The sequence below is a fragment of the Phaenicophaeus curvirostris genome, chromosome 3, assembly GCF_032191515.1.
Source record: "Phaenicophaeus curvirostris isolate KB17595 chromosome 3, BPBGC_Pcur_1.0, whole genome shotgun sequence".
Taxonomy (NCBI): domain Eukaryota; kingdom Metazoa; phylum Chordata; class Aves; order Cuculiformes; family Cuculidae; genus Phaenicophaeus; species Phaenicophaeus curvirostris.
In genome coordinates this window covers 78,475,208-78,500,048 of record NC_091394.1, presented here as the reverse complement: position 1 = coordinate 78,500,048, position 24,841 = coordinate 78,475,208, and the positions used below count along the sequence as shown (strand labels likewise).

At 34.2% G+C, this 24,841-nt stretch overlaps 1 protein-coding gene across 50 annotated transcripts in view; it reads right to left on the bottom strand.

Annotated features, from left to right (window-relative positions):
- RIMS2 (regulating synaptic membrane exocytosis 2) overlaps window positions 1–24,841 on the bottom strand; it is a 465,641-nt gene that overhangs the window by 120,588 nt on the left and 320,212 nt on the right. For 24 of the 50 annotated variants that reach the window (XM_069854488.1, XM_069854498.1, XM_069854460.1 and 21 more), the window contains 6 exons: window positions 24,350–24,424; window positions 21,867–21,938; window positions 20,178–20,357; window positions 18,944–19,053; window positions 18,087–18,119; window positions 934–1,023 (listed from right to left, as the gene is read on the bottom strand). In XM_069854488.1, the coding sequence (XP_069710589.1) occupies window positions 934–1,023; window positions 18,087–18,119; window positions 18,944–19,053; window positions 20,178–20,357; window positions 21,867–21,938; window positions 24,350–24,424 (560 nt within the window). Of the gene's footprint in view, window positions 1–933; window positions 1,024–9,882; window positions 9,928–11,544; window positions 11,599–18,086; window positions 18,120–18,943; window positions 19,054–20,177; window positions 20,358–21,866; window positions 21,939–24,349; window positions 24,425–24,841 lie in introns of all 50 variants that reach the window. The other 26 variants (XM_069854474.1, XM_069854508.1, XM_069854476.1 and 23 more) reach the window with 8 other exon arrangements.

The window sequence follows — 24,841 nt, the reverse complement described above, 5'->3', positions numbered from 1 at the left end:
GCATTAATTTAGGAGGTGGCACAACTGATCATTGTAAACTTTAATTTGTGTGATTGGAAGTGCTGAGTAGACATGGATCAACCTCTAAAAGCAGGGTGAAGCCTACAATCTAAAGGTTTTTTTGTCTTTTTTCTACTTTTCTCTGCTTACAGTGTGCTTATCACCATAATATCACAAAGTCTTAAAAATAAATTACTGTGATTAGGACCTTTTATTGTATGATACAGAGGAGAGAACAATACTGTTATTCATATCATCATCATTATCATAATGATTATTACTACATTTAATTTTTATTACTAAGTATTTGCAGGAACAGAGATAAAGTCAAATAATTACATTTTATGTTTGGGGTGGAAGGAAGTTTGTAATTGCTTTTAGGTTTAGAAGAAATCAGTCCATGTACAGGACAGAGGAAGGAAGAGTGTTCTTAGATTTGAGAACTCCAGTCTTATGGGGATATAAAATGCAGCTTGTATAAAAATTCCATTGGAGCATTATTACTGCCATGTGTGATGGTGCAAGAAGGTTTTAGATTCAAGTTTTTAGAAGATGACTTTCCACCATACATGCACTACATACCATAGTTTGGTCTACTAAATAAGAATCAGCATAACTCATACTTGGATTCCTAAGGCTTGCACACAAAGATAAATCATAACAAAATTCAAAACTAAAAAGCAAGCTAAGTCTAATATTGTGCCAGAACACTCTTTACTAATGCAAGTGCACTCTAATACAATTGTTTACAAAAGCAGATCTGTTTGGGCTATTCTAAAACAGAACTAAGTAATCTAAATGTTCTCTACATATTAAAAATTTCACACCAAAGTGGCAAAAAATAAGATACATCAAGCACACACGCATTACAAAAGCATGAAATGTGTTTTTATAGTCTCATGCTTTCATGTGGTTTTCCAAACCCTGACAAACCTGTCTCAGAATGTTGTTTCTTTTTCAGCAATGGTTTGTCATCTGTTACTGTACCATTCACCTTTTTCTGCTGGTCCTCCCATGTAACTTCTAGCATAAACCAAAAAAAAAATCAGAAATATTATGTAACTTATGTTATAAGACGTCTAAAATCATTTGGGGTAACTTGATATAAAAAAATGTATTATCATTAACATGGAAAAAATTTAGATTAGTTCTTTAATTTAGAGGCTTGTGGTGGAGAGAGTAAACATCTTAAACATGGAACAGAACATAGTATAAAAAAGATGGTATCTATGTAATTTGGCAAATATTCTGCCCTCAGAATTGGAATAAAAACCCCAGGTTATTTACACAATAATTTATTCAATTTCTAAAAGTCCACACGCTACATTGTATAGCTTCTTACAATATATTTGTACTTCTGTGTATTGAACAGGAAGTTAGAAATATTTTGGTAAAAAACATCTTTGCAAAGGTATAATTCAAAAAACTAACCAAACCAAACAAAAATGAACAAGCAATTGTATATGTTTATATTAAATTGAAAACAATTAATTGTTAAGCCAAAACTTTCTAAATCTGGGATTTGATTTAAACTGGGGGAGGGGACTTAGATTAAGTTATGCAATAAAAACTCTTTTGCTAACTATGGATCCTGCACCCTGAAACCAGCATTTCTGACAGAACTGCTCAGAAAAAAAGAGCTATGAACAGAGGACATACACTCTCCTCCAAACAATGGCTCCATTCTCTAGACTTGCAAGACATTAGTTTTTCTGAGATCATCAGATATTCCTGGTCTACACTTTAGGTTTCCAGCTTCTGACAAATAACTTGGGTGGTTAGCATAATACTATAGGTTCTAAATCCTTCAGTATTTCATGTTAAAACCAAATCTAGACCAGCTAATTAGACAGATTCAACTCCCTAAATTCCAGTTTTGCTTTGGGTTGCTAAGAATCTGCTAATTTTGTTGATCCCAGAATGCAGAAAGTTCTTCACAGCCACTGCCCACAGGCATAATCAATTTTATGTTCAAAGAAATAACCAGTAATGGAAAAGAATATAATAGAGACTATATTTTCAATCTCATAAATTCAAAATAAATTGACACAGAGTGATATAAACCTATGACTTTATTTGTCTTTTTTAAATGAGACTGATGGCTATCTGGCATTAAAATGCAAACATGTAAAAATGTTATCTGTAGGCATCCTGTAGCTTTCTTATCTGTGACTATTTTTTTCTATGACAGGCTGCTGTCCTATAAAATGTGCTTTAATTTTTCAAAATTATGGAGCTGTAGGTTTCAAGTAATATATCAATAAAATTATCAGTATAATGATTTCATGACACCACTGATGTGCATGCAGAAACTGTGATCTTTGAAGCAATATGTGTTTCAACTACTAATTAAAAATTTCAAAACAAATACTGTTTCCAAACTATGTAGATAAAACCTTATTATGTTCCTTCCTAACAAAAACGTAGTTCTTTATTTTTATCTGTGAAATTACATATTTAGCGAGAAAATATTTACTGATCCCATCCATGCTTCCATTTTATTAAATGAGTACAGAAGTGTCTTCTTAACTAACACAAAACAATGCAATGACTTTAGTAATGACTACCTTTGAATTTAAGGAATAGTCATTGCTAGTAAAAAATATTAGACAATTATTTAGGTCAAAGACTAGAGATACTTAGAATAAGATAAAAAGTGGACAGGCAGTAATCTCAAACACAGGATTTTTGTCAGGATATGTAACAAATAGTCTAAACACTGAAGAACAGGCAAAATACTAAATGTGCTGCCCATATCCTCCTTGGTTAGATAAATATACATTGTAGTCTAATGAATCTCTTTTTTTTTTTTCCCAAGGCAAAGGACCACAACCTATCCCCTTGTTGTTTTAATTAAAGCCAACTTTTGTAAAATCCTAAATATCTGATAAGAAACCATATGGTTTCTAATTCATCATGCACCTCCTATGACTCTCATTTCCCACAAAAAATAATTTCAATCTGTCTTCTGTTGTGATATTAAACTTTGACTTATCTATAAAGAAATGTGTAAAATTCTTGAATATTTACCAAAAAAAATCTTTTAGGTTATACATGAAAGATACAATGTTTATATGTAGTTGTTTCATTAAATGCAATTGTTGCACGTATTCCCTGGACACTGCTCACCACAGTGAATTATGCAGCCAGGCTCTACCTGCTGCATGGCAAGATCTCACTTGGTTGTGTCTCATTCCCTCTTGAGAATGATACTCACCTGAGCTGCATGGGAGATGAGGGGTGGTGCCCTCCAGTACATCTAATGTTAAGTACAACCTCAACATTTCTTATATTTTTCTTTAGAAAATTCAAAATGAAAAATATTAATAATATGAAAATAATATATTACAAGATTAGTTGCATATCTTCAGCTTTTCTGGATTTCTGAACATGCCAGCTTAGCACCAGGAATATTGCAGCTGAACTGGAATGACACAGCAAACTGCAGAAGTACAAGATGATGCAGTAAAATAACTGATGCTACCAATGAGGAGTTTTCTTACGCAAATAGTACCCCCTCCTTTCTTTTCTCCCCCCTACAGACAGTAAAAGTCCTTTTCACTATTATCCTTTGCTTGAAACAATTTTAAATAACTTCTCTTTTACTTGAATTTGTCTTTTTTTTTAATTTAAATCCACTCAGCTTTTATATTCTTTTTGGCACCTAAATTTCTGTGAACCAGTTTCTAGTTTTAGACTTTTAATTAGGTTATCGTGAAGTCTTAACTTTTTCATTAGGACATACTTAATTTAGTCATCTTTTCCTGCAAATGAAAAATCCTCAGAACTTCTTTCTATTTTTAATAGAAGCTCTCAGAAATGAATTACGTTCTTAATAAAGTATGGTGACAACTACTGTAAAAATGAGTCAAAAGTGGATTTGGCTAGTGCTTCTTAAACACAAAGCAGTGCAGTAACAAGCCATTAGAACTGTGGGATAAACTGTCAAAAGTTGAGAAACAATGTTTTGAACCAGATATTCAAGATCGTTAACTCATGCATTAAGAATATAATAATAAGAATAATTAATTAAATACATAGAAAAGGCTAAATTTGTGTTACACAAGTCTTAAATTCCAAAATAATGTCCCTAACAAAATAAAAAGGCATCAGTCTCAAAGAGTTCATACAGAAAGAGATATTCTCAGCGATGTCAAATCTTTACTCAGGGAAAGCAAAGAGCATCAAGTCACGATACACAAATCATCCCAGACATACTGCATTGTATCTGGAATTAATCCAGCCCCACCTTGCACCACAAACTAATGGCATCAAGGCCAGATCCAAGTGACAGAAAGTCAGCAATGGAGGCTTTATACCAGACTGCTGCTGCTCCTACATCAGAGAAACATTTAGATGCCTCAGTAAAACAGGGCTGTTGTTCCCCTACCCTGCTGCAACAGGAATGAGACTCATCCAATATCTGTAGATAGATAACAACACAAAAAAGTGTTTTTCTGTTAAATTTTGGCCAAGACCTCCTGTCTCTGCAAGCATCCTACAGTGAATCTGAGGACACCATTTTTCAGTTTCTGCTTTTGACAGAGTAGCAGTTCTACATCATCTCCTCCAACCACTGGAGGGGTATTTTAAAGAATGACTCTATACATTAGAGCTCAAGGCATTCAACTGAGATGTGATCATCTGTTTTCTCTCCAAAGAGTAAAATGAATTTGGGTGTTTCATCTTAGAGCATTGTCCTGAATGCTGCTATGGTGTGGACAGTGCAGAGCAGGGACAGCACCTCTCCCTTCTGCGTTTTATGAGTCAGACAAACAGCACATACCCATACATATGGACATGTCTTCATATGAAACCAGTTTGCAAATTTGTGCCAAATCATATAATGAATTCTGGGAAATGTTAATACCATTTTAAAATAACTAAATTATTGTTCATACATGGCAGTGTAAGCATCACTTATATTGCAGTTTTAACTACAGCAGCATTCCAATAAAAATTTTGACATATTTTAATTTTTTTTTTTTATTTTGATTTCATCTCCCTTACTGAACTACATATTCTGTAGAAAATCACCCTTGGGCTTCATTCCTTGGGGCAGCAGTGGGAATATGTTAAAAGAACTTTAATGGAAGTCATTAGGTAGGCAATAAAAAATATTGCCACATCTCTACATTTAATATTATCATTACTCGGGTAACAAAATTGATAGTGCATTGGAGGTTATTCCTTTACCCCATAAATGTTTTCTTCAAATTGCATTCAAGACCATATTAATTATATGTAGCTATAAAGCATTTAACAAGCCTAATCCAGTCACAGTCTATTACAATCGTATTCTCTAGCTGCAAATACCACCAATGCTGTTCTAAACTTATTCTTAAAATGTTTTACTAATGGATCCCTCTATATAGAAAATACATTTATTTGAGTGTATTCTTACTCATTTTAAAGAAAACTGTAGAAGTGCTCAAGCAAGACAGCAGGGAATACTTGTCGCAATATCACTGAATAAAGTCACAGACTTTATAGATAAAAAAATCAAAGTATTGTGTTGCCACTTTCGTAAATATCATAGCATTGTAAAACATGAAGAAACACCGAAAAGCCCCTTAAATGTACCAGAAGAAAAAATGCAACCAGTTAATGGTACATTAAATATGTGCATATTAATATTTAATAAAGTATTATTAAATACCAAAACATAAATATTTTTAAGACACTGCCAAGGCTTTTTTTCCATGACTAGGGCAAGGGGAAGCTATTTTTGTTTGGTTTGTGTCATCTTATGCGTTTTAAAATATGGCAGTTTTGCTCCCTCTTCTGGTTAAACCTTTGAAACACGTTAGAAACGACTATGATACAGCTGGCCTGCTGGCCTATTATTAACAGGTAGATTTTTAATATCTCAGAAGATTAGGTCTAATGAGTCACCTGTTTGGATAAGTACTGCAGGTTTGTGTTGGCAGTACTGATTTAAGGTGGCAGAAAGGGTGCAGAGAGACTATGAGGGAAAGGAAGACACAGTGTAAAGGTACCACTGATGTTTCTGTAGGTTCCTGAGGCACATAGGAAACTGGGGATCCAGTAACCTGGATAAGCACTACCACACATTTGTTCTGATCATATTCCTTTCCCCAAGCATCCATGCCTCATCCACTGAGGACTAGACATTGGGCTAGGTGGATTTTTGGTCAGACCTAGTATGGTTATCCTCATGCTGCTACGAAAGGAAAACACAAAGAAATTCCAAGTATCTCCAGAGTCTACTGATTAATGAAATTAAATAAGGCAGATTAGAAGCCAAAATAAATATGGAGCAAAAGGTAAGCTTCTGCTCTGCACTTGTCTCCCATAGTCTCTGCTCAGTTTGCATTTCTATTCCCTCAGTGTCAGGAAGTGCTATGTGCATGCAAGGGAAAGTGAATAGCCTATAAATGCACCCTGCAGAACGCAGGATCTAAGGACTAGCTTGGTATAGCTTTTTTTCCAGGTTATTTTTAACCTTTACTGAAGAAGATATAATTTATAGGAAGTCTTAAAATATTTTTATGCAGAAAGTTACTTTATTGTTATATAATCATACATCTCAGACACACTCACACAAAGGTCTGCAAGAAATCACAGGTGTTCTACCCTTTTTAAGTGCATTTAAAACTGAAGTTTATGGCACAATTCTAAAATGTTAAAAAGTTTTTCAGTCTAAAAATGGTTCTGAAAATAATCCAGTAGTTTTAAGCGCTAATAACAATTAATAAAAATATACAATAAATTCCTTATAGAAAGATGAAAAATATAGATTTGTATCTTCAGAAAGCTCCAGGTTCTTCAGAATGACAATTAATAACCAGTAAGTTTTCTTATTGCTCAAATTTACATGCACGTTTACATGCAAATTTTACATGCATCTTTACATGCAAATACTGCCCACAGCAAAACGCTTATGCTATTTTTCAGCATTACTTATAAAATTTTGGGTTAGTAACCAGACAGACGGTGTTCGACAAGCAGACAAAATGGCATCATATTGTTATATACCAGTCTTAGAAATACTACTTTATTCTGTGAGGAAGTTTTGAAATGTGTCACCTCAAAGTTTGTATAAATAAGTCAAATTTGAAGCTATTTATGGACATAAGTATGCATATTTGAAGCTATTTATTGAAGCTAGACTTTTTCTCATCTGTCACATTTCACTGGTGGTTTTAAAGCTAAATTCATAAAACAGTCATCTATATCATACGGAATTCCAGCAGAGTGTAGGTTCTTCAGTCTGGAGAATTTGGATCTGATGGGTACTTTACTTCTATTTTGTGTTGCTGTGTTGTTTTTGTTTTTTTATTTCACCGTCTTCCCAGTGTGTAGATTGCAATTACGCACCTGCCTACAACTACCACCATCTCAACACTGCTATACCTTAAATATTCCTCTGCTTGCACTAGGATTTAATTAAAATGAAGTCTTACTCTAGGTACTCATAACATGTATGAATATATTAAGTATTCTCAGCACACATAGAACACACACTCAGTATTATTTTTCATGCAAAATTCAGAAGCTGCCATGGTCTCTTAGCAAACACCAGAGTCAGAAAGCCAGGTGAGTAGACAGCACACAAGACACTCACAGCACTCTCATTTAGTAATTCAGGCAAAGTGTAGGCCCCATCTCCAGGAATCCCAGACAGTCGTAGATGGAAGAAGGTGCTCAGGTCAGCTAGCTGGACAAGAGTTCCCTCTGGCTTGACAGCCACGTGTTTGTTTTTCAAGAAAGCATCTGTATACGCTATTTCTGCAGGTCAGTTAGTTAAGCACATCTAGCTGTCATCACTCCTTTGATCTGTCTAGTCTGCACTTCAGTCACATACGTTCTTTAGATTGTGTCTAAACTGTGAAGAAAGTCTGGAATACAGGATGTTTTCAGTTCTAGCCCTCTGGGAATCCACACAGCTCACAGAGTGGTGAGGCTCCCATGCATGCAGAAACCAGAGTCCATAGAAAGGGGAGGACTCAGTGACTTTAGATGTGTCTTGGTATAGACTCAAGATACAGATAGTCTCCAGTCACTTCTCAGCCTAAGAGATGGGAACAGGAAACTGGAAAGCTTTCCTGATTCCCATTATACAGACACAACTGTTATACAATTGTGTAAAATGTTCTAACGAGTGAGAAAACTGGTAAACTGAAAAGCTTAAAATTCTGCTTTGGTAACTATATAACCTTTGATACACACTAAACTAAGAAAGTAAAGGACAGAACTGCTAGGAGCTTTTTCTCACAAACTCAATTGATCAAATGTGTCATACAAAATACATGAAAGAAAAAAGCAAAAGAACTGAATTAAAAATGAATTGGGTAGTAGGTTTGGTGATAAATTTTTGATAATGAATATTAGCCACAGATGATTTTTTGGGAGTAAAAGTGTTCTGCAGAAGAAACTTCTAAACCACAAAATAGACACCCTAGAGAAATTAATAAATATATGAAAACAAATTATGCTAAATACATATTAGTAGTATTTAGTTTAATGTGCAAAGTACATCTTTCAGGCTCTATAATTAAATACAAAAAATATTGGTTTTGTTGAAGGATTAGAAGAAAAACTGAAAACGGAAACAGCTAAAGCCTGCCTCAATCACTAATTATTGATTTGTCATCCTCATTGAGTCAGTGGCAAAAGTCTCCAACTTTACCAGGACGGGAATTTAGATCTTAAAAATATAAAACACTGAATGGTCTGGTTATTAGCATGTGTTACTGTTACTGCAGCAGATTTCCAGCATTTGAATTCACCCAGGACTGCTGGCACAGCCATTACAGTAAGGGAGGTGACCTCATGCATTGCTCTGCCAGGCTGCCAATATAGCACCCTCTCCGCAAAGGCACCACATCAAATTTATCCTGCACAATAAGCAGCATATTAAAAATTGTTTTCCCTGAAACACAATGAACTAGCACAGGCAAAACTGAATCCCTGCTGTATTCTTTCTTCTCTCTGCTAGGGAAGAGAAAGCTGGGAATAGCCCTTAATAGTGTAAATGGGGCTATCCCCCACGTGGGTTCCTAGTAGAGACAGAATGAATTGTGAATGAATATCCAGATATTAATAAATCCAAGACATTGTTGAGACAAAGTCTAGATGTAATACGGCTTTAGAAACACATGGAAAAATAAGAACAGATTTCTTCACAATTATCAAAGCAATTTAGAAGCATATACTTAGCTAAAGCTTCAAAGTAAGCTGTGGTTGTTCACTGCAACTCTTCTGTTCTATTTTTAGATAAGAAAACTAAATCCCCATGTTAAAATTCCAGTGCTTTGAATTAAGCTTATTGCTACAGTATTTGAACTAGAAGAGAATATTGAACATAATAAGAACTAGACAATAAAGCAAATTACTAATAAAATAAGCCTTTCTCTACCAGAATATGCTAAATAAAATGGTCCAACTTTTATGACTATCAAAAAATGTGCCCAACTTGTAAAATATATAGCCAAGTGATATAAAAGTATATAGACCTGGTAAAAAATGGAAGACAAAGCAATTTTGTAGATGTCTGCAAACTGTACCTGGTGTCTCTTAGGGCAAGACAGACCTGAAATTTTTAAATGTGTAAAAGTACAAAAACTATCCTGCCAGTTCTAAGCAGGCAACATGATCACATATCTAAGTGGTATAAACTACGTCTTCAATAATACTGTTAGCTGTTAAAAAAATATTTTTTGATTCCAAGGAAGATTTTAATACTATATTTGACTATAATTATTCTAAGTGCAAGAAGTAAAACAACACATTAAAATTTAACATACATAAATTTACTAATTTTGAACTAGTAATACCAAGCAACACACACATGCAGAAAAAAATAAGTACGATTTCTCAAACACCCACAATTCACTAGTAATATCATCATCAACTTGCCTTTTCGCCCATTAATAGCTGGGGTTTGATGTTTTTCCTCATAATCTTTACAACATCAAAAACAGACAATAATGATTAACAGCTGGAACAACTACTATGACAAACAGCACAACTATAGCACAAACACATATTTTGCAAACTAGGTTAGCACAATTCCATGCACTATGAATTGTCACAAAACACACAGAGTAAGCATTACACAGTACACACACCAGAAAGAAGTACACACTTAGAGACAGAACCACAACAAAAGCAATAAAATGTAAACTGTACTATAACGAAGAATGGGAATGCAAAGACCTTAAAGGGTACTTTGGATGCTCAAGTGAAAACTACAGTTAAAAAAAAGTAATTTTGTTTTCTAGCTGCCAAATCATGAAATTACTCTAGCAGCCATATTTCAGAACAAGTAACGAGCATTATCACAGAAATTATTCCTTTCTTTGTTTTAGAAATACAGTAATGATCCACATTTTCTTCTCTTAAATAACGACGGGAGTAGGGCCCAGGGCATGGGATTCCAAATAAATTGTGATTTGGGTACTTTCGCTTCTAAGCAGGGATGGCATTTTAGACATGTTTAGCCAGTAACTTTTCCTACCAGCTAGTACTAGATGTGTTTCTTGCTCAGTTTGTCATTTTTTTGGACCACCCTTCTGGAGAGCTTAGTTCTCATCACATAGCTACAGTAATACCCTCATTATCATCCTTCTCTGGGCATTGTTTCATGGGCGTTGAGGTGTGTACCGCACTGCCTGCTTCTAAGGCAGCTAAGTTTAGCATTGGTCTAGCCCCAAGTATTTCTGACTAGAACAGCTTATCTCTGCTGCTCTTCCACATTCACCACAGTTGCTGTACTGGCATAATTATTAAGAGGGATAATAAATCAGTTTTGCTAAAATGTTTAATTTGAAGAGCTAACAATGTAACCTATTTATAGTACATGTAAATGCACTTGTGTGTCTTTATGATTCTTCCTTTGACAAAGAAACTTATGAGACAAAAAATCATGGTTGAAAAAAAATCTTTAGGTCTCTGCATGTCTTTGAGCCTCTGTATGCTCTGTGTTTTCTGAAATTAGAAGGTAAAGTTATTTTAAACAGAGGCATTTGAGTTGAAAAAATATTTGCATTTGTTTGATTTGATCGTCATCTATCAGTTCTCATCACACTAACTTCCTTTTTCTACCCACTGAACTCTCTTCCAAGCAGGATGAGGGACAACACACAAAATATTCGAAGTATTTCAATGTAATGTAGTTTCCTACTATTTTTGTTCAGCATCATCATTCCACCTACACAAACTAGGAAAGAACAAGTGTCATTGCACAATAGAGTTTGCTTCCCTGCTTGCAAAAAGTATAGATGCAAAATAGAGGGTACCACATCTAAGAGATGCCCCTCTAGATCTCCTAAGGCTGTGACTTGATCATAGTGATAGAGTATTTTCATAAAGATGGATTAAAAAATCTAAGTGATTTTTGCAGGTTGAATTATTTTAAGCATTCACAAGCTGGTAAATAAGCTTAGATATATTGGTTTGCCTTTTTCTTACATAAAACGATAAAATTATTGTCTGGATTTTGACTTTTAATATATTTAGAAGCTGGTCAAGGGGAAAAAAATTCTAAAGGAGTTGATAGGCACTTGTGGTCAGACAGACCTGCCTCAACCTCTGATTCCTGAGTTCCATTACGCTTGTTTTCTTCATCTCCTGCTGCATTTGTATAAGCAAGGTATGACAGAGGGAAAAAAGCAAGACAAAAACATGCATGCTTTGTTACTAGCTGTTCAAATAAAAGATAAACAACAAACAAAAGACTTTCACAATAACATACAAACCCTCAGTCTGTAGCATAAATTTTGAGTGAATCAAAATTTAAATAAATTCTTGTGTTATTTTTCATTAATATATTCCGTTTACTCCAATGAGAACCTTCTGCAAGTAATGATGGTCATATGCAGCCCTTAATACGCCTTGTTGCCAATCTCTTATGAAATTATTGAAGCACAGGAAAGCCAATAATAAGTACCAAAGTAGGGAAAGCAGACATATATTGCCATATAATTGGTTTAAAAACATCTTCTGCTTGGTTTTGCTTTAGTTTTTCTAGAAATAAAAGTCCAAGCCTCTATTCTTGAAGAGCATATTTAAAATCTTGTATAAATCATAATCAAGTGGACCTACTCAGTATCTTAAGTATGAAAGAAACAATGCAATTTTTTTTCCAGCTTGGAAAAAAAATTCTCAGTTTGCCAGATAATATGATTTTGCCTGGATTTCAGAGTAGTTAGAATTCAGAAAGACAGACACTTTTCCATCAGTAACTACTGTTGCTTAAAGCATACTTATATACTAGAGAATACTGAAATACTTGGAAACAATGGTCACAATAAAGTTAGTGATAAGCAACAGAGGTATATTTCTTTTGTGTCATTAATAAAGAATTTTCTTACTGACCTGACCTAATAGCAGGGTAACAACAGTAACGATATAGAAGAGTGTTGAGTTGAATAACCCATGTATGATACACATGCTTTAATTTAAACACCAGTTATTAATTAAATACTGTTTTGATGTGATGCAACATACTGTAGCTCTTCAAGGTTCAGATTTTGATTACTTATTGATTTTTTCTGATCTCTGTTCCCAGATCTTTTTTGCTCCAATTCACTCATTACTTGTATAGGTTTATCTGCAAAAGAATAGCTCACTGAACCCTTTGACTTCAGGTTTAGCTAGCATGTAATAATAATTTTAGACTACTTGTTCTCACAGGTTCTTGTTAAGAGGTAGAGAGTTTTAGGCTATAACGAAAGCCAGTGTAATGGAAACTGGAATATGGTGCTGTGTCCAGCTCTGGAGCCTTCAGCACAGGAAAAACATGGACCTGTTAAAGCAGATCCAGAGGAGGGCCATCAAGATGATCAAAGGCCTGGAACACCTTCCTTGTCAAGAGAGGCTGAGAAGTTTAGACTAAATAGTAGGAAGAAATTTTTTGTTGCTGATGGTGGTAAAACACTGGAACAGGTTGCCCAGAGAAGCGGTGGATGCCCCATCCCAGGAAACATTCAAGGTCAGGATGGATGGAGCTCTGAGCAATCTGATCTAGTTGAAGATGTCCCTGCTTACTGCAGAGGGGTTGGACAAGATGACCTTCATGGTCCCTTCCAATGCAAACCTTTCTATGACTCTATGATTGTATTAAGCTAATCTTTATATAGATTTATGGTCTATAATTCTGTGATGAAAAACAGATATTGAAAATTCTGATTGAAATATTCAGCAGGGATACTATCTATACAGTCAGTCTTCACTCATAGAAAAGAATGTATAGAAGGTATGCCGAAGACTTTAAAAACTTGATTCCAGTAGAAGTGAACTAAAGCATTTTTGTCATGTTGATACTCATAAACATAAATAAGCAACAGCTGTTACGGGCAAAGGCTTATAACTCTTTACTCATATTTATTTATGCCCTTTGTAGACATAGACCTAAATGGTAAGGCCTTCAACTGGCATAAAGAAAGAGACGTCAGATTCCTCCTTCTGCCAGTTTAAGAGAAAATTATGAACCATTGCTTCCCATGAAAGGTCAGAACTCTGCAAGTAAGCATCCTAAGCCCTGTGTTACAGCTAACGTTTGTTCAATTTTTTCTATGGAAATTGTGCTAATGCAAATAAAATATTTTAATATTCTTCAGGGGCTGAAGATTCTGTTGCCTCTCAGAAGAGTGCACTAAGCCCCCAGAAGCAAAACCCAAAGCTATATTTTTGAAAATTCATAGTTGAAATTAAAAACCCAAGGTAGATGCATGAGTTATGATAAGGCAGCCTTGTTACTGATGTAAACTAGGCTATTCTCTTTACTTTCCTGTCAAGCGCACATAATGTAAGTTACCCCATGCAAGCATAAAGGTGTCTAATCAGTGAGTACCACAGAAATATTGACATGAAAATGGGGTGGGTGCAAGACCTTAATTTATCTTCATTTATCTTCATTTTATAGACTGCTGTATTTGACCAAGTCATCAAGTTCCTAGCCAAGCTGAAGGCAGTCCAAGTTCCTATCTTCATTGTATACATGTGGTCAATCATCTTTTACAAAACAAACTACCTGCATGCCATATATTTTTAAAATCCTGGGAACTCACAGCTGATAGAGTATGAAGGAATTAAGCCCAGTGTGAATATAGGTTCCTGCAATTGGATCATAATAGTCTTTCTCTGTCTTCCATCAAACTATGACAGAGCACTGGAAAACACAGTAAAAAAAAAAAAGTAAAAAAAAATCCTGCTTTTTTTCAAAATTATGTCTCATTTAACAGAGAAATTGTGTTCTGGATGAGACAAAACCCCTTAAAATAATCAGCATGTCTTTCTGTGTGTCAATGGTATCTGTATTTTTCTAACTCAATACTGCATGAGCTGCAACAATACAATTGACAAATATAGACATTTCCTTTTTAAAGATACAAAATTATATCTGAGAGATATAAAGACTGGAGTTATAGCTGATAGCTATCCCTGACAAAACCTAATCAACTATCCCCTTCATTTCCATGTGTAGATAATTTTATTCTGGAATAAGATAACCCATACCTGAAGTTAAAGACTGGATAGTTAATCAGCATTAATGTCAGTTTTTTCAAATAACTTTCCCAAGACACAAGATTATTATGAGACCCTGAAATTAAAGTCTGTACTGTAAAGCATAAATAGAGGGGCAAATCCTCACTGAGCATTACTCTTGCTAAATTTCTGAGTACTTCATTTTTATACTTAAAGATTTTATTACATTTGTTTGGCCTGACATACTTTTCTAAGGTTTTTTTTTTGTCAGATGGATGTTTGAGGATTTCTGGTAGGGATGAAGAAAGAAAGGGCTATGTTTATTTCCAAGAGGAAATGCAAAAATTCTCTCTCTGATTAGTACTTGAAAACAAATAGAAAGGGCTAATACTGAATACTTTCAAGAGCACTTTATGGTGTTACATTTTAATTATCAGCAAGCAGTCATTAAGTTCATCCTTCTGCCAAGACAAGTAAGAACAAATTAATATATCTACATATAAATGAAACCAAATCTTGTTAACCCTTAAGAACTATAAATATTCTAGTATTTGCTTACTCTCTATAGCACTAATAACACTGAACATTTAAGAGCATGTTACCATTTCACTGCTAAAACAAATTTAACACTATGTTTTTTCTGCAAATGTTCATTAGAAACAAGATGTCTCTGTTTCTAATATAATTTAAAAATATGTAAGCAAAAGCTCATCCAGAAAAAAAAAAAAAGAAGTCTTCCGGCATTTCAGTAGTGAAAACCCAGTAAAACTTCAGGTGGTCTCTGATTTCTCTCCTTACATGAATGTAACAAAGTCTAATGCAAACCCCAAACTGCCTAGATGCTTATGGTATATTCTGTCTAGATAAGATAATGAATGACATGCATTTCAAAGATGCTCAGTCTTTCTTTTGAACAGGTAAATCTGATAATTGCAGAAACATAGCTAGGGTAAGCTAAGTAATTAGCCAAAATATCATGACCATAAAAGAATGTAAATGCAACATGGCTAATGATTTGGTTTTCTACAGAGCATGTGGGACACTGAGAAATAAATATATAGGTGAATATACTACTGTTAGGAATAGTTCTTCATAGCTACTGACATCTAGATTTCTTAGAAACAAGCTCATATGTTTATTTCAGAGTTTTTTAAGTTAAATAATTCTGGCGAAATCTAGATGTCCTGGAGCAAAAACCTGCAACTACATAACACCATATTAAAACTACCCCAAAGTAATGTTTTTTAATTCTTATCCTGTTCTGGAAAGTAATTACCCAGAGGTGTGTTGGTTTGGGTTTTTTTTTCCCTATATATTCCTTTCATTCCAGTTCTAGTTGCATAGTCACAAGCACATCATATTCCACATTATACTGAGTGCTGCGCTATAACAAAAAATCTCCCCACATGAGTCCCTATATTTCTACTACATTTTAAGAAATGTTACCCAGTTTCAACCCTGTAACAAATATAGTTTCTTCAAATATCTACATACTAAATGAGGCTACTGTAGGAGTTACAGATATAGAAGTTTTTCTTTTGAAAAACTGAGATGACTTCTAATTTCTTTTTGTCTATAATGTATCTTTTACTAATGCTTTTCTTAAGTATGATTTTAACTTATTTTGGTCAACAGTAAAATCTTTGATTTCAAAATATAGAAAGGTTAACATCCACTGCAAGGTTCCATGCAATGTAAAATGTCCTCTTATCATTTAAGAGAAGTATAAGCTTCTGTAAGAACAGAAAGGACTACCCTGTGGCAATGACATTTTCCAGTATGGCCATATAGCCTTCCCCAAAACTGACGACTGTTTTGATTATCACCAACAGACAATTGTTTTGATTATCACCAGGGGATATAATAACGCATTTAAAAAATCTACTAAGATATCTATAAAGTCTTGAAGTTTACTTGCTGCTTTATTTGTTAAATAATAAAACAAATCACTACAGTTAGCCTTGTCAGTTGTACTGAATTCAAGTTTTTTAGGCCTAGTACTTCATTTCTTAAAATAATTTTTTGTAAAATTCAATTTCCACAGTAAAAACCTACTATTAATCATAATTATGTTCTGTAACTGACAGAAGTTAGATATTGTGCTGTTCTTGTAGAGTGCTATTCATCTTAAATAAAATTATTATTCCCCTTAAAGACAAAGATTAAAAAATCCCAACTAAGGATGGAAAAAGCCTCAAAGTAGAACTATATTGTTATTAGAATATAAGCTCTTAATTAATGACAGAAAATTATAAAGAATACCATATGAAACCTGTATCTATGGATTGCATTTTAACTGCAGTGTTTACCACCTTTATATGTGCAATATTCAACATGAAATTTTGTTGAGGTACTGTATCCTGAGTCATTGATGATGCTTTGATTGCATATTAAAACTCCAGTGTCTGTTGATTTGACAATTTTCCATAACCCAGATTTTCCAAAAGACTACTTTAGACAGAGGTACAGGAAAATATTACTCAGTCTTGAAGTAAAAACAAATAGAGTTCCTCAATTCCCAGCAGTACTTACCAGAGCAAACAATTCTAGCACTCCTATAAAAAATAATTATTTTATTGTATTTATTATATTTCTTTCTATAGAAACCATGATGTAAATAAGAATGCCACCTTCGCTAATCAAACACAGTAAAAGTGTGCAGCACATCACAACTGCTGCCCTAAAGAGTTCACAGTCTAAATAGATATACTAAGCAAAAAGTAGGGAAGAATGGTAAAATATAAAAGCGTAAACAGCAATGACAGCAAACATTGTGTGATTAGATGTGATTATTTCCTGGCATATCTTGACTGTATTTCATATAAGCATTTCACAACACACAAAATCACAAAGAAATTAGTATACTATGGTGATAATCTGAGAAAACAGAGTTTTCTTTTCATAAAGGTTTGCTTCCAAAATGGAAATAAACACTGTAAACATCATAAACACCAAATTAAAAAGTCTTATGAAACAGTTACAGTAATACTACATATAGACCCTCAGTGGTATAACCAAGGACTGCAATTGATATCTTGTGGCTTGCTGTTAAGCAAATTAAACCATTTTAATGGTATAAAATATAGGGGGATTTAAGTGCAAGCAAAAGTATTACAACTTTTTGAAAGACTATCTTGATTCAATTAATTTTTTCTCCTATGTTTTTAGAAAATCACCTAGTAATTCAGCAACTGCAAAACATTTTAACACATTATCAATGAAAACACTGTACTGATTAAATGCATGTTAAATTTCACAAATCAAATAACTTAAACACTTAAATTTAAATATGCGCCTGAAGTACTAATCCTGAAAAAGTATATACATACAGAAGTTAACTCATCTTTGCTGCAAGGTAAACTTTTAGTATTTAAAAATTTGTACATATCTTGGTATTTTTCTCATGATGATCGTATTTAGATAGTATTATTTATTTTGGGTTTTTTCATGCAGAACCCTATACAATTTATAAATCATGGGTTTGATTATAAAAAAGACTAAATACTTATAACAATAATTCTGCCTGTGTCTGAGCAATCAAGTAACATCAATTGCAGTTGGGTTTATTTTTCCCTATGCAGCCTTTCAAAAAGGCTTTCAGGTTAAAAACAAACCCTCCTTTCTGTACAGACCTTCATAAGATTCTATCTCCTTGTCTCCATTGTCTAGGGAAAGTAATAAAAACAAAACAAACAAACAAAAAAAAAGGGAACCAAAGCACAGGGGTTAAAAACAACAGAAGTTTTATAAAAGACACAATATACATGCTAAGAAGGATTAAAAAAAAAGTATGTATATGGCCATTTAGACTGATTTTGCACAGCACATCTAGTTATCAGAAGTGGAAGGCTAAAAATGTATTTGTTACCAAAAATGTGTTTACATTCCTGTTTCTAAACACGTTTGAAAATGTCGCATTGATCAGAGCTTTTTTTAGATATTAAAGAGAAGAACAATTACTGTACCAATAAAATATGACTCATGAAAACCTTGCTGACCTTTCCTATTTACAAGATTATTACCTCTCTTCTTCCTCTTCCTGTTTCAAAATGCAGAGATTTTATTCTAGCAATTTGTAAACACTTCATGTGAACCCACAAGAGAGCAGCTATTCCCTTAACTCCCAAGACAGTCAGAGCTTTATCATTAAATAACATACAAAAGACTATTTCCTGTGCCTATTGAAGTCAATAACAAAACATTTACTGAGTTCAAAAGGAACAGGATATCATGCTAGTAGTTAGTCCATCTTGGTTCACGCGTATCACACTGTTGATGATTATTTTACTGCTGATGATTCATTTCAGTCAAGAATATTGAAGATTTAAAAACGTAATATACGAAAATACAGTACAAAATGCAACACTACTCTCAAATCCTAATTTCATATACAAAAACTCAAGATATTTCAACTGCAATGCCAAAAGAAAAATGATAAACAGAACTGAGCAGTTTTGTAACATCATTAAGGAGAAAACCATACACTTACTTCTCTCCAGCGTCCCCTTTGGTGGGAGCTGCGGTAACTGCCTGCCCCTTCGCCCTACTACTGGAGTACTTGATGGACTTGTCTGAACAGATCCAGTTCGAGGATGTGACCTATGAGACATATACCAAAACAAACCATAACGATTAAATGGCATATTGATCCTTAAATACCATGAAGAATTGATAACATGACTAAGTAAACTTTAGATCATTTGGGACCCTTGCAGCCCCATAGTGAAAATATTATCTCTTTTCAGAAAAAGACTCCACTAAAAAGAGAAATCTCTCTGTCAAAAGGAAGAAAGCCCTACTAAGGCTGAACATCCATAAAATGCTTGTTTGCACAGTCAAGACAGAAAATGTACTGTGTGCACATTCATGTGCATATGGATATAATACCCACATACACATAAAATATCCACAGTCAAATTCAATGATCTTTACTCAGCTTGTATTTGTTTAAATTAATAATTGAGTGGCAATGAGATTACATGGATTTGTCTAAACGAAGTAATAAACTGAGAAAAGACACTGCTATTTGACTTTAACTCACACTGGGGATTAGATGTTACTAACTCTCACTTTCATAGAAAAAGGAATGTATCCGCGGTTCTAAAATAAGGAGAAGCTTTACTGAACATCAACTAGACCAAAATGTACTCATATTTTTACTGAATTATGTCTATTTAAGCTGAATAATGTATAGAATCCTTCAAAATATCAATCAGTAAGGTATAGCACTCAAACAGGAACAATACAGACTATGGCACAGTAAAATGTAGTCAGAGAAAATGGTGGTTAAAATGGTAATTTATAGACAAAGTTAGTACAGTCCATTTAAAGAAACTTTTTTTTTAAAAAAAAATAGTTTCATTTGATGTTGTTATGATGGTTGTTCCAAAAGCGATGTCTGATGAACACAAACAATTTCTCATTCTGTAAGAGAAGAATATGATAGTTATGAGGTGCTTTATGTGGGAAACCATCCAGGATTCCTGATAAATGAAAAAACACAAATGGATGTAGTTATACACTGTTAGCAAACAATTTACAATGACAGCCACACCATTATATCCAGAGTAGAATATAAATAGTGTGTTGGCACTGAAAGGATTAGTATCTATTGCTACTAGTGATCAGCTAAGGATGAGGCGATACCAATTAGCTACTCGGAAAATAAAATGGTGAGCTGGTGGGGTAGAAGGGGATTAGTCTGATTGATTTGTCTGTTTCACCTCGGTAAGGCAGGTGAAGGAGGGGCAGATCTTCCAGTCATTAATGAAGGCATCGACCTGATGAGGTTTGAGTCAGGACGCTCTGTGGATCGGGAGCGGGAGCTGGTCCGCTCTAGCATTGGACGTTGCTCTGTTGATCTGGATCTTTGATATGGCTGTCTATCTGCTGCTTCACAATTCCTGTAATATTAGTCAAAAAGCAGCTCAGTTGACCTTTAACTTTCCTATTAGTTATGAAATATGCTGCATGTCACTGGTTTGGAGCAAATCATTTTCTTATGTACATTTTTTTGGGGAAAGGTAAATTTTCAGAGTTTTCTTCTTGATAACACAGTTTTTTATACATGTATGATTACATTTGCTCCATACTCTTGATAAATGGGCTGAAATGTTTCCAGTGTCTCAGTAATGACTATCCATGCAATAGTCTGTTTCCTGATAATTTTTGGGTAAAAATATTGTTATTTTCTTAATTAATCCATCAAACTTGGAGTAAACAAATAGCTGACATAATATTAAGTTTCATTAAAGCTAAGGACTCATTTAATTGTGCAGTTTAATCAAGCATTTTTACTCATGTGACTAGATTTTTACAGACTGTAAGAGGTCATACCCTTGTATGTAGGAAAGTCAGCATCCCACATATTATAATTGCCACATAGCACTGTTAACTATTATTGGACTCTGGATATCTGTCAAATTATAGGCCAGGCGATAGTTATGGATTCACGTGTGGTGCTTGGACTACAGTCAGATGCAAGTCTACAACACCATTAGTAGTTTCAGAGGTTCCACCAACTAGAGTAAGTTTGGTTTGTAACAAAAAAAAAAATTTAAAAAAATCTTCTAACAGTCTAAAGAACTGTGCCAAAGCAGCAATGGAAAAACCTATCACTAGGAATGCAACAGGGAGAAAGTAGACAGAGTAAAAGACCATTTCTTTATCTAGCACTCTGATTGCCTACTAACTTAGGCAATTAATCATGCCATTACTTTCAGAAATTAATCAAACCGCACCATTTTACACAATGGAATTGATTTGTTGGCAAGGTGTAGAATTTGCTAGCAGTATCCTAAAATACATAAAATCAAGGTTATTTTAAAAGTAAAATCCATACCCTGAGGAGTTACTTATTAAATTCACACTCCACCCATCTCTCCTTGAGTAAGTGAACACCTACAGAATACAAATGGGGAAGATGTACCCTTCAATACTTCTCCTTCAGCAAAGTCATGTACTTTGCAATGAAGTCAGTTAATACCATGACTGGATGGTGATTAAGTGTAACAAGAAGCTAGATTCTAATCAGCCTCAAAAAAAGAGAGAGACATACCACAGCCTCATTATAAAGAGTTTTATGTTATCAACAGCAATTTTTTTTTCTAAAAACTGTATTGAGACAGGCTGTAGCTGTCTCTAGGGTGGCTAACTTTGCTGAATGGGTTGATAAAAGACTCATTAAAATGAATATCTCTTCAGGCCTTCCATGAGGTAATTATTGGACTTCTAGAGCATACAAAGGAATTGTCACAGACAGGTTCAGAATAATACCATTCACCATGAATCATCTACAAGCTCCTAACAAGCAAACACACCACAGTGAGACACATAACAGCAATTTTAAGTTGAGGCACTAAAGATTGGAGGAAAAGTACAAAGAGCCTGGCACAAAACCACAACAAAATTACCTCACTTCTTCTTCTATCAGTTCTGTTTCTGAATGGGAAGCTTCATCAGCAAAAACATCCACTGTCTCGCTTCTTTTACATTGTGGATAGACAAAGAAATACAACCTTAGCTTTCATATGAATGTTGCTTAGTTCAGGTAACTGTTTAAGAGAGGTTTCAGTGCTATGGCAGGTGAGAAAGGTGTCAGCTTGGTGGTTAAAAACATGACCATGGGAACAAATTCCTAGACTACGGGAAAAAATTCTAAGAAAAAAAGTATTCCTAAATCCAGCAAAATTACAAAAGTGAATATGGCCAAGGTCCAGACAACCCACCCCTACCTTGTGTAGCCACACGTTTAAGAAAATTAGTGAGTCCACAGAGACACTTTTCTTTGAGTCTGTCACTCACAGAGAGCTAGAACAACCCTTCTCCTGCCAGTGAGTGGGGACTGTTGGAGCACACAGCAGCTGAAACTGGGCAGTATGGTGAGGGATATCATTTCATTTCTAGTTCTCTCTCCTTCCAACAGCATATAGGACACACATAACAACACGCAAGTAGCAACCACATGATTCATGTAAACATTTCATTAGAGGTTAAGCTTCTTTTACTTTTTACTCCTAAGGTTTCATTCTCTTCAGCTGTTGAATAAAAACTACTTTTAGAGTGTTAGAGATCTGACCCATTGCCAGTATAAGAATGCAGGGAGTAATTTTTACCGCTAGGACCAATACTAACAGCTTACAGAGCAGGTTTTGCGTTCTGCAGAGCTAAAAGAAGCCACTATGCCAACAAATAAGGGACTCAGAAATTTCATATTCAAGAATTAATATAAATATTGTTTTTCACAGTCTGCACCTGGCATTTACTTCAGGTGGAAAAAACAACATATAGTTCACATAAGTGAAGGAGAACATGGCTTTTGGCCATTTTTTTGCTTTTACATGAAGCTTTGGCACCATTATTGCTTTTGTACACTGAATGTTTTGAAGACTAAATTGAATTCTGAATTCTAAGTTGGAACTGAGTTGTTACCTTCAAGTTACAGACTATATGCTTAAAACCTCTCACTATCACAGCAGCAAATGGAGAGCTATGTAATAATACTGTCAGTCTTCCACCTGAAAGCTTCAATGTGTTTTAGATCATACACACATAAAGAACAATTCATTGGACAGCCTGCAGTGTCGTCATGTATTTTTTTTGTCCTTTTAACAGTAAACACATGTTTTAAATGATCCAGGTCTTCAGAAGTGGTCCATCCCTTTTATAGAAAAAATATCTGCTTGGACAGTGAAGCTCCTCTCTTAGCGTAACTATGTATTAATATCGTAACCCAGCCATAAGCACGAAGGAGGAGCTTTTAAGGCACCTCATAATTAAAAATAAAAGTTCATAAATTTACAGGTAACATTCTGGAGGGCTTATACTACCAAGTTATCTAGATGAAAGTTTCATGTATTCTCATTATAATTCATATCAAACAAATTACTGATTTTTAAAGAGGGAAATACAGTAGTCTAAGTTAAGGTATTCAACACCCATGCAATATTTTAATGTACACTAGAGCTGTTTATCTTTGCTAACAGACTTTTCATTATAAAAAATACAGTTAATGAAATGTCAAATAGTGACCTTGTCCATTTAGTGTTGCCTATCGTAGCATCCTCTACCTTTCCTGAGGAAAACATCCATGGCAGACGGCCTATTCTTCTACCAAAGCCTACAAGACTTCTGAGTGTAACTCTCTCCTACATTGAGGAAAGAGTATTTCTTAACTAAGCATTCTGAAAACTATCATCTGGAAACTGTTTGAGGTCTCCGTAAGCCACCATTCAGAAAACTCTGTGGTTATTCACAATTTAATTTTATATTTCAAACCCATCAAAAGTTAGAATTAGAATCTCATACTGTTTAGGTACTATTCTAGTAACTACAATATCTAACCAAAGGCGCTACAATGTTTTTTTTAATCTACTGATTTATCTGCATTGTTCTACATTCATATTCTGGAATTTTCAAAAGCTAACACTCTTCCCAATGCAGAAAATAAACACTTCTAATTTTTAATTTTTCAGATTTGTTACTTTTCTTAATAAATAAAAAGAAGAATTTTCAACAAATCAATACATTCATTGATCTAAAATTATGTATAGACCTTTGTCTTATAAAATATGAATATTTTTCAACAGTAAGCAATCATAACAGCATACAACATGAATAGAAGTTATTCTTTCCTCAATGTTAAATTACTTTGTGGTTTGCAAGACTTAAAAAGCAAGCAATGAGATCCAATCACAATTTTAATACTAGGTTGTTCTTGTAACAAAAACCTGAAGAAATAAAAATAGAATTGCTTTAGGATTACAGTACACTACAATTCAGATCCTAGTGCATCTTTTTTTCATCTAGAAACACTGAACACAGAATAAGAAAAATACAGTATCGTATTTTCTACTCATCATAATTTCAAACTGCAGCTAATATACAATGGTAATACCTGTCAGTGTCTGTGGATGGCTGTTGGATTTCAATCCTTGGACATGTTATTCTTCTACTATCTATAGGAACTTTGCTGTTTAGTCACAGACACAAGATCCTCTGTTAGCATAACACAGATAAGCATGTCTACAAACAACTGAGATTTCTAGTACCAAGCAAACTTAAATTTGAATCATAAGTATTGTAACAGAAAATATGGAAATGGGAAGAATAAGTATACTGCCAAATATCTAGATAATCTGGTGACTGGATATCTCACCATATCACTCATTTATACCAATAAAGAAACAATGTAAAATTACATGCTGCTATAGTTTTTAAAAACCGTGAATGCAATACTTTTAATTATTCTTGCAAAATAAACAAAATTAGGTAGCAAAGCAAGGTAATTTTGCTGCAGTAATCTTCTATCATGAATTTTTATATATGTAGTATATATATCTATACACGTACATGAACACACTCATATGATCTATTCACATGCACATTA